General features: G+C 51.7%; 1 protein-coding gene across 4 annotated transcripts in view; it reads right to left on the bottom strand.

The window, feature by feature from the left end:
- Nucleotides 1-9803, bottom strand: part of OVOL2 (ovo like zinc finger 2) — a 41683-nt gene extending 31880 nt beyond the window's left edge. For 2 of the 4 annotated variants that reach the window (XR_009558878.1, XM_030872417.2), the window contains exons 1-2: nt 7768-8402; nt 6881-7101 (exon numbers count right to left, since the gene is read on the bottom strand). Coding sequence is in view for 2 of the 4 variants with exons in the window: in XM_030872417.2 (XP_030728277.1) it covers nt 6881-7101; nt 7768-8170 (624 nt within the window). In the remaining 2 variants the exon portion in view is untranslated. Of the gene's footprint in view, nt 1-2648; nt 6157-6880; nt 7102-7767; nt 8403-9325 lie in introns of those variants that run through there. The other 2 variants (XM_060284100.2, XM_060284098.1) reach the window with 2 other exon arrangements.
- Between the last annotated feature and the right edge of the window lie 1039 nt (nt 9804-10842).

Here is a 10842-nt window from a genome sequence, read left to right on the forward strand (position 1 = left end):
GGGAAAGACAAATACTATATATCACTTATATGTGGAATCTAAAAAATAATACAAATGAACTTATTTACAAAACAGAAACAGACTCAAAGACAAAGAGAACAAACATGGCTACCAAAGGGGAAAGAATAGGGGGAGGGATAAATTAGGAGTATGGGATTAACAGATACCACTATATATAAAATAAACAACAAAGATTTACTGTATAGCACAGGGAATTATATTCAATATCTTGTAGTAACCTATAATGGAAAAGAATCTGAAATATATATACACACATATACATATACGTATACAGACATATGTATAACTGAATCACTCTGCTGTACACCTGAAGCTAACACAATATTGTAAATCAACTACACATCGATTTTTTTTTTAAAAAAGGAGACATTCCTCAGAAAAATATTTGGAGGATAAATTCCTAAACATGAAATTTATCCACAGAGTGTACTTCACATGTGCCTTGAAATTTGGTCTGTGATAGCAAAAAGCTGGAAACTACCTATATGCCCATCAATAGGGACTTGTTAAAAAAAAGATGGTATAACCATATAATAAAGTAGCTAGAAAAGGACAAGAGTACCAACTGCCAGTCACATGAGTGAGCCCTCCTGGATGTTCAAGCCCCCAGGAGACTCCAACCCCACTGTCATCTGACTGCATCCACAAGAGAAACCCCAGGCAAGACCCACACAGCTGAGCCCAGCCAATCCGCAGAACCAGAAGACGTCGTAATAAAGTGTTATAAGCTGCTAAATTTGGGGTTGTTTGTGAAGCAGCAACAGAACACTGGAACGGTGAGAGATGTATCACATTCTCTCTAGAACACCAGAGCTGCCACACTTCTGCGTGTTCTCTCCCAGGATGGGCAGCATGATACAGAAGACACCCCTGATTCCTGAAATGATGCCCCATGTGCCGGAGGACCGGCAATCTCTCCTCGGGTCACCTGTCTGCTCACTGGGCCATCTTTATGATGCTTACACAGGCTTACACCTACCATTCTACTTCCTAGAAGTCCAAAATAGGGTTAACCAACTACCTTGTTACTCTACTCTGCAAGGCGTAGACCAAAACTAGTTACATCTTTGTCACCTGGTCACAAAATGAGTGGGGTGGAGAGACAAGAAATGCTGAGGATCAAATAAAAACCTAGACCTGGATGGCTGTGTGATGTCATTTAATATCCCTGGGCCATACTTTCCCACATGTAAAAATAATAAAATGGGACTACATGAGCTCTTTTCCTAAGTTCAAATCCTGCTCTACCACCTACAGTCTGGGAAGTAGGCAAGTTACTCAACCTCTCTAAGCCGTAATTTCATCACCCATAAAATGTGGACAATAATGATACTTGCCTCTTGAGACTGTTAAGGAATTAAATAAGAAAAGCTACTTTGAAAAGACTGGTGCTAGGGACTTCCCTGGCAGTCCAGTGGTTAGGACTCCACGCTGCCACTGCAGGGGGCATGGGTCCGATCCCTGGTCAGGGAACTAAGATTCTTGCAAACCGTGAGGTACAGCCAAAAAAGAAAAAACAAAAAGACTGGTTGCTGCAGTAAATGCTAACTCTGAGAGTTCGACAAGCTCCAGAGTCCTGTGATCCTAAATAAAAGGTAATTGGTGAAAACCCATTGTTTCTCCATTTGTCTTTTGAGTTTTTCTCCCACTGATGGAAGAAAAAGGGAACCAACCTTCAGTGTGAGTCACTAGCCCCTAGTCTTTCATCTGCGACTCTGAAATCCAAATAGCTCTGAAAACCAACATTCGCTCCTATCTCCCTTGGCAACAAAAGTGGAAGCTACCCATTTGGTGTCAATATTCGTGTTTTGATATGGAAAGTATTAATGTGTTCAATTACAGTATACCGCTCCAGACACTGTTATACTCAGAAAAAGCTCAATAGTCTCATCCTTAATCCAAAATTAACTCTCCAAAAGGCTTATTACTGAAGTGAGGAAGCTACCACGAGGATGGGAGGTGACATCAGTCTGGAGATTAATTAACTAACTGGAGATTAATTCAGGGCAAGAAAGATGAAGAGAGATAGCAGTTCCCCAACCCTGAAGCTTGGCGCTTTCTTATTTGCTGTCCTGTTTTCTGCAGGATCTCGGCTTTCATTTTAAAAAACACACAAAGTTCCCCTCTAGTTCTTCTAAAAACAGGCCTGTGCAGCAGAAACAAACCCATCATTGTATCAGAGCTGCTGAAGACTTCAGGAGCATCTAGGGAGGTAGGGACCTGGGCTGGCCCTCTGACCAACTTCAAAAGCTGGCTAAGGTCACTTACCTGTCAACTTCTAAAGGAAAAAAAGAAAAAAAATCCTTTATTTTCTGTGGATGCTTCCACCAGACAAGTTCCTTAAATTAATGGTCCTATTTCTTGTGGGAGGCTACCGTGAGTGCAGGCTACCTTCCGGTGGCCGCGCAGACGAGATTTCCAGTGACACATGTGCTTATGCCTGAGCGCTCAAAACATGCTAAGCATATTTCCCCAGCTCCTTTAGGATAAAAATTCCCCTCCTGCTCCTATGTACTACTTCCTTAAGCTTCACAACTCCACTACATGGCAGAATGCAGAACCTTCCCAAATGCAGAGATGCTGACGGGAACGTATCCTAATCATCCAGAAGAAACAGATTCAAATACCTGAAACCCGCCTGTGGCCACAGGGCTTGTAGGTGCCCACACCGAGATTCTGATGGGACTTGTTTTCTGCAAAACGTGTGCCTGCACTTCCCCGGGACAGGCCCATGGGTCTGGGCGTGACGTGTGGGAGAGGCAGGGATGAGCCCTGTGGTTTTGTCTCATGTCACGGTGAGAAACTGCTTCAATTCCTTCATGTCAGGCTGTCAGTGCTAATGGTTAAGGCGTCAAAGGTGGCTTCCACGATGCAGTACAACAACGCTAAAGAATAAGGAGCCTTGGGTTGGGCTTTGCCACTAGTACCTGTGACGAACTCAACAAAACCTCTCTGGCTTTACCTTTCTCCCCACAAAAATAAGGAGATTGGACCACATAAGGGTCCCTGAAGTAGATCCTGTGGGTGGACACGCTCAGCCTCTATTCCTGCTCCTCTGGTGGGCCTTCCTGTACAGCAGAGGCTACAAAAGCTAGACACTACATTTCCCAGAATCCCTGGCATCTGTGGTCTTTAGATGTGACTGGGGTACCACCAGTTACATGCACCAGCAGGAGATTTGACTTCGGGCCTGAGTTAATTGAGCCGAGGCAGGTATGTGGCAATTGTTTCACACCCTGCATTAGCAGAAGCATCGTGATGCACGACAGCAGCCAAAGAGGCCGCGGCTGCAGTTCCCTAGGTAGCCCAGTTCTGTAGTGTGGCTCTGGGGGTCACTCCTGGGAGCTCAGCCTGGTCTCTCTTTAGCCCATTTAGTACCCCATAATTAACTACTGTCTGCTTAAGTGAGCTACAGTGGATTCTGTTTCTGCAACAAATCCATTCAGACCCTTCCAACCACAAAAACCGACTTACCTATATTCCACTTAAAAGCTGGCTGCAGTTAACACTTGCATTGTTCTCCTATTCCTTTTTCCCCCTTTAAATTAATTTAAGCTTTTTCAAGCATCCATTCCAAGCTTTTTTCCCTTTTGTCTTGCTTCCTATTTCCCCCCAGATGCTACTGACTCCTTCCCTGCCTGTATTCCTCTTCTATGTTGACTTATGTCCTCCTATGAGTCAGGCATTACTGCACCGCGTGCTGAAAATACAAGCTCAGCAGGAATGCTCCCTGCCTTTGGTGGGTCTAGAGTCAAGAAGAAAAGTCTGGTCAGCCAAGGAGATGGTCAGTGAGTTACAAGACTGGTGGGGGGAATTGGGACATCCAGTTCTGTCTTGGGAGACTGAAGTCAACAGGCAGGGAATTAGGGATGGGGCTTATGTTACCTTCCAAATATCAAATGGGTGGGTTTTTTAAAAATACTTAAATCCAGCCAATCCAGTTGGTAAATCCCTTGTCCCTGCAGTAGGCAACAAAGTACTGGACATTAACAAAACTTGCTATGAGTCACTGTCGGCTACCTCCCCACTGGGCAGTTTACACACACACGAAATTGCTCAGCGTGTTGCCTCCATTGTCTCATGTAATCTGCCCAATGCTTTGGAGAGGCCGATTCGCAATCTGCCCAATGCTTTGGAGAGGCCGATTCGCTTATCTCTATTTTGCAGATCAGAGAACTGAGGCTCAGAACAGATAATGTATCCCCAACCACAGCTGGTGAGATGGACCCAAATGAGGTTTTCCTTCTCAAAAACCTTCCAGAGCCCCTCCTCTGCCCCCACGGGAGCACCCACACTTCTCAGCTTGGCCCCATGACCATCACAGCCTGTCCTGGCTACATGTCCAGTTCCTCACCTTGACTCTCCCTGACCCCAGGCCCATTTCCCATCCTCCCTCCAGCTCTGAGTCCTGTCCTTACTCAAGCTTTGGGCTCAGCCCATACGACCCTAAAGCGTGCCTCTCCCCCTTCTCTCACAGCCCTCAAATCCACACCAAGAAACCTTCCTCTGCTCAGAATGTACTGCATCTTTGCTTGTGCTTCTAGCTGAGCATTCACTTTCCTGTAATAGGGTTAATAATTAATTTAGTATTTGTGTCTCTCCACCAACCCAAATAATTCTAGCTAGAGTTATTGGACACCTACCGTGTTTCACGCTTGACTCATTTATCCTCACACCTCTATGAGGTTTCATTACTTGTTTCATTACTATCCCCATTTTTACAGGCGAGGAAACTGAGGCCCAGAGGGACTAAACCAGAGCCTAGAGCCCTAACCGTTACTGTCAGAAGATTCTGGAACACCAGGGTGGCAGCATCTTTATCTCCTGGCTGCCTTGTGCACAGCAGGCACTACATACTGTTGGATGGGATGTAGCTTCTCTCTGCCCTTCTCTGGTCCTAAGAACCAACGGTCCAGTAAGTGTCTTCAAGTCACTGAAAAACATGCATCATGCCTGAGTGGCTTCCCCCTCTTATGGTTAGGAAACTAATTCTTAGACAGTTCAGCATACTTGGCATAGAACTCTACAGTTACACAACGTGCTAATTCACGGGCAATTGGACCAGTCATTTGAAAACGGCCAATACCACAGCTGATAATTCTGTAGGCTTGAAGCATCTTAACCCCAGGAGGTCTTATGGAAGCTGAGAAGGAGAGGGAACCTGAACTTCGGCCTCAGTAAACAAACAAAAACTCCTCTGGAAACCTTGTTAAGGGTTGAGGAGCAAACTCTATGCCCTCCCCCCCAACCCCTGGCGTCAGCACCAAAACCAGGATCCTGGGAATAAGATTGGTTTATTCATTCCCTTAATCCAGGGCCCCAGTGGAGCTGTTTGCCTGGGGTGGCAGAGATCTCCTAAAATGGTGGTTAACGGACTGGATATTTTCCTGTGCCACCTTGTCTCCAGGGCAATCTGGGCAGTTGGGGGACAGAGGGGTGAAGTATCTATAGACCACCCGAAAACAATGTTGCAAATTGTCCTTCCGGCGGATGATAAATATGCAAGTGGATACTTGGTAGAATTTCCCGGAGGGCAGAGCTACAGGCCTCAGGCAAATTGTCCCTCCCAGTTAACCCCATCTGGCCCAGAAAAGCCTCCCATCAGCTGACTTTGAACCTCGTCAGCGCACTTAACACTAAGCAGGATGCCTACACCCAGTCGCAGCATCCTTTAAAGGTGTCTTTCTTAAGGATTCCAGGCTCAAGCCTCTAGCCTCAATTGATAACCAAATGCACGCCAGCCCACCACGGAGCCAAGCCCCTGGAGCCAGGAATATGCACAGGGGAGGGAAGACCTCTCCCAGGAAAAGTAACGGAGGAGGCTTTGGCAATCCACAGCTAACCCTAGGGCTTCCGCCCCATCTCGGTGCCTGGGCAGGGGGCTTCGGGACCACCCTGGAGTGCCCAAGAATGAACACCTACACCAAGGGCCTGGAGCCCGAAAAGGCTCACACTAAGGCCCACTTGGCTAGGAACTGGGGTTCTGTGATTCCTAAAAGCCACTCCCAGGCTCCCGCCGCCCGTGAGTCAGTGGAATGGGACAGCTTAGTCTTAGAGGTAGCGGATACCTTTGAGCAAGCAATCATGGCAGTTCCACACAGGAGAGCGCAGATGGGCGTCCGGATAAGCTGTGGCCTACAATTCCAGGAGGCTGGGTGGGGGTGGGGGCTGAAGCGCGAAGATAGAGGGAAGCAAACACTCCAACCCACTGGGGGCGGGGCAGTAGGCCAATTTGCAGTTGAATCCGTTCATCCGTGAACATAATTCAATAAGATTTGACAAACACAAGTTTCAAGTGCCCGGCACAGACCTCGTGTCTAACGGGCACTTCATAATTGGCACTGGGAATAGTTGTGATTGCGAAAGACCCACTGTGTGCCAAGCTACCACCACTGCCTCCAGAACTCGAGGAAGGGGGCGAAACTCAGAATTCACAAAGCTGTAGGAACTGCACCTCAGAGGAGGGGAGCCCGGGGCCTGGGGTCCCTTCTTTCCCACTCCAGGAACTCCGATGGCCAGGGTGTTCCTCAGGCCCTGCGCACAGAATGGACTGCTGGGGGGAGGAAGCTGTGCCTGAGCCTTTAGGCAGCTCCGGAGGCCACGCGGAGGGCCTGTGCCCGCGCGGGAAGCCAGTCTCCGGGGTGCAGCAGCGCGGGCGGCCGGCTACCTGGCAGGCGGGAGGACGCGGGGAGGCGCCCTGGCCGCGACCCAGGGGCAGGTGCAGGAGCTGCGCTGCGGGCGCGCTGGGTGCTCGGGTGCCGGGGCGCGCGGGCGGGCGCGACAGGGAGAGGCGCCGGCCCTGGGAGCCCGACGCCAGGGCGTGGTGCAGGTGGCGGCGGGGGCAGAGTCGACATCGTACCTTGATTTTCGATCTGGCGACCGGGCGCTGCTTCGCCGCCAGGTGTCCACCGGGGACCTCGCCATCGCCAGGCTCGGGGGTTTCGCGCTCGGGGGCGCGCGGGGACGAGCTGCTCTCCGCGCCTCCGGGCTCCCCCGCGCTGTTGCTGCCGCCGCCGCTGCTGCTGCCGCCGTCGCTGCGGCAGTCCTCGGGAGGGTCGTGGAGCAGACGGCCCAGGCCCACTGCATGGGAGGGCCGCGCCCCGACACACAGGCACGCGGCGTCAGGCCCGGGCGCCCGCGGCAGTTTGACCTGCGGGCGGTGCCGCCGCCGCCCCGCCCCGGACCTGGGCACCTCGCCAAGTGGGCAACGCCGCGGGGGTGGGCGAGAGAGCCCCGGACTCGGCCTCCTGAGCGATCTCGGGGTTCTGGGAGCCGCTCCTCAGTCCCAGTTACAGCGCCCACGAGGAAAAGAGGGCCCAGCGCGGCTGGGGACCCGCGCGCCAAATTTCCTCTCCCTGGGATGGGGGCGGGGGGCCTGACCTCGACCCATCCAGCCCCGGAGAGGTTGACCCATCCCTGTGCAACCCCACGAGGACGTGGGACTGAGGGTTGCCCCTACTGGCCCCTAGCCCCCTTCCCGGGCCACCCCGGCCCGCGCTGCAGCCAACGGTCCCGCCGCCGGGCAATTAGAGGCGCCCACTAGGGGGAAGGGGGCGCAGGGCGTCCCAGGTTCCCAGCCTCTCACTCTCGGTCCTCCCGCGCCTCCGTGACTTCCTCCTCCCCTTGAAAGAGGGACATGGGGGAGGGGGACAGTCCAGCCTCGGCCGTAGAGCAGAGGGGACCCGGCCACCCTTGCCCGCACCCCAGGAACCCGGCGCCCAGGCCCGGCCCCGGCGCGGCGCTCACCTGGGATGTAGGTGTCTGCCCTCTCCTCGTCCGGGAGCTCATCCCAGCTGCGGACCGAGACCCCCGGGCTCCTCCTCTTCACCAGGAAGACTTTGGGCATCGTGGGGCCCCCTCCCCGGACTGCGGCCCCTCGTCCCGGCTGCTCCCCTCTAGGGGCGGTGGCGGCTCGGTCCCCGGTTCCCCGCGGCCAGAGCCCACCTTCCCGCCCGGCCGGCCCTCTCCCTCCGCCCCCCGCCGCGGCGCGGCCCGGCCTCTCCCCCGCACGCCCAGCGACTCCCAGCCTCCCGGCTCGGCGACACCTATGCCTTAAATCGCGGGTGAGACCACGCCGAGGAAAAAGTTTCATAAGGTGGAATAGAAAAGGCACCAGGAAACTTGGGAGTGAGCATGCGCCCTGCAACATAACGGTGTCAACAAGCTCGCTACCTGTCCGACCGGTTCCGGCGGCCGGGGCTGCCTGTTCCAGCCCTTCCTTCGGCACGAATGTTTGCAAAAGAATTTAACGTCTCAGTCTTTCCCCCCTCCCCTTCTTAAAAAGGGAAGAACGTTTTTCTCTCAGCCCCCTGCCCCATTCCCCATCACAGGCACCGCAGGGCGAACTCTTTGAGGAAAGCACCAAGTCCGCTCCCCGGGCGTCCCCCCTAGAGCTGGAGCCCCCGCGAGTTGCCCCCTCCCCCGCCCCCCCCCCACCCCGCCCCAGTGGATTCGCCTCCGACAAGCAAGCCAGAAAATGGCTCAGTTCCTCTGGACTTTGTGGATCATTCCCGGGGTTTGTTGAAATCTCGGTGTGCGGAAGGGGGAGGCCGCGGGAGACTCCCCAGGATTCTGATCTGGTAAAGAGGGAACTTGGGAGCTTCAGCTCCCCCTCATAGACAACAGTCCCCCAAATAAACACAGTAAAATTAAATGTTAAAATTCATGCATCTTTAGAACGTTATTTTGTGCCATACAATCTAAGAAAAACAAGTCCGCTTGTTCCACCCCAAGAGTCCCCTTACCCCAAATAAACACGATGGAAAAAAAGCCAAGGGCTGGCTATGCAAACACAGCTTTGAAACAAATTTCTTATCCTCGCCCACTCCCATTATTGCCTCCCCTAACCGTTTGCTCCCCAAATTCTGAGGCTGAGAAATACTTTCCAAGAAACCAGTGAAGAGGGGCTACATATCCCCTCACTGCCCCTACTGGGGAGGTGGCTGGAGAGCTTGGTATTTATTTTGGGTTTGGGGTTTTTTGCTTGTTTGTTTGTTTGTTTTCATCTACCTTTATACCTGGAGGGCCGAGGATGGGGGAGAGGGTAGAGAAGGAAGGGGAACTGGTAAAAGAAAGATGCCAAGTTTCTAAGAGCAGCTGTACCCGCGTTGCGGGATTTGGGGGGCGCGCTGCGGGTCCTACGACCTCTGCTCGGTGTGCCCAGGGACGCATAGCACCGCCTCCACGGCCGTGGCGGCCACCCCCTTCCCGGGGTGATCAGACGTGTGCCAGCTCCGGGGGCTGCGGGGACGCGGCCGGCCAGGGGTGCTCTGGCGCCAGCAGCTCGCCCATCCGCCCGACTCACCTGTCTGTAACCTGACCCGTTGCGCGCCCAGCCCACAGGGCGGGAGAATCAACACAGCGGTTTTCCCCGTCCTCTTCCGCCCTGGAATGGCCTTTGGGGACACAGCAGCCTGGTAACGGATTTCTTGGCTCGGCTGGAATACTCTCCCCGCTCTCGGAGACGGGGCGCAGCTCGGCCCAGACTGCTCAGGGTGAAGACGCGCCCCGCCTCCGGAGCTGCCCTCAAGGGGTCACCCTCTCTGGGCTCTTCCCTGTCTGGACTCCAGATTTTCTCTGAGAACGACAAACAAAGAAGGAAAAAGACTTTGCGCCGGGTGAGCCAGGGGAGGAGGAGGAAGACATTTCCATAGCGGCACAAGGAGACCAGGCTTCTTTCTCGTCCACGAGGCTGATGGCGCAGCTTCTGGGAGAGACTGCGAATGTATTTTTATCCGCCAACAAACTGGAGCCTTGCTAGAAAGAGAGAGCTTGGCTGAATGAAAGTAAAAATAGAGTAACGCTGTGAAATCACGGAAGTATGTCCCATCTCATAAAAAGCTTAAAAACTTCACTTCATTCAAAATTCCTTATTTTACAAAAAAGACCCCATTAACAGAGCTTTTTTTTCTTCTTCTTCACCTTTCACTGGATTTCAGATCACCGAATGCCTGAGACACTTTGTCCATTATTTGGAAATATTATAGAATGATAGGATCTAAGAATAGAAACCTCAAAATGCAACACAACCTTCAGAGGATTGGAGGTGAAAATAACAGGTATAATTACACTTTTATTCAACCAATTGTTGTATGCCTGCCTATTCTGATATTTGCTGGATATTTCTTTGGAAGAAGGGAAATCTAATGTGTTATCTTTCTTTTGTGTGTGTGTGATCAGACGAGATAGGTTTATCAACAGTATTAACATTTTCAAAGAAACAGTTTTGCCTTTGTTGACTTTTCTCTAGTGTAAGGTCAGATTTCTAAGTATTATGAGAGGTATTGATAGAGTATTGCCTAAAAGTAGGATAAGAAATGGTAAAAAAAAAAAAAAAGAAAAGAAAAGAAAAGAAAAAGAAATGAACCCAATTCTTTTAAAAATCTCAAAAGTTTGGAGTTGGAAGAGACGGAAGACGCGCTATGGTCCAGAGCTCACCCAGTATTGCGGGGAGGAGGTGGTCCCGGCAGAGTGCCCTTGATAGGTGTGTCGCCAGCCCTGCTTGAATACCTCCAGTGCTGGAGAGCTCATTTTTCCAAAAAGCAGCCTATTCTCTGGTTAGACAACACTGATCTTGAAAGCTTTTCCTTCTGCTGTATGGAAATCTGTTTCCCTGCATTTCCATCTACCCTCTCCATTCTGCCCTCAGGGGCTGCTGAGCCCCCTCCCCCTGATAGTTCTTCTAAAGCATGCAAGCACCATAGGTGTTCTCACTTAAGACTTCTTTTCTCCAGTAATGTATGGTGAGATTGAAATAGACAGGTACAAACCTGCTCAGTGGCATCCTTGGAGCAGACAGTTAACGAGGAGAGGTTAGGATGT

The sequence above is a fragment of the Globicephala melas genome, chromosome 15 (genome assembly GCF_963455315.2).
Source record: "Globicephala melas chromosome 15, mGloMel1.2, whole genome shotgun sequence".
NCBI classification, from domain to species: Eukaryota; Metazoa; Chordata; class Mammalia; order Artiodactyla; family Delphinidae; genus Globicephala; species Globicephala melas.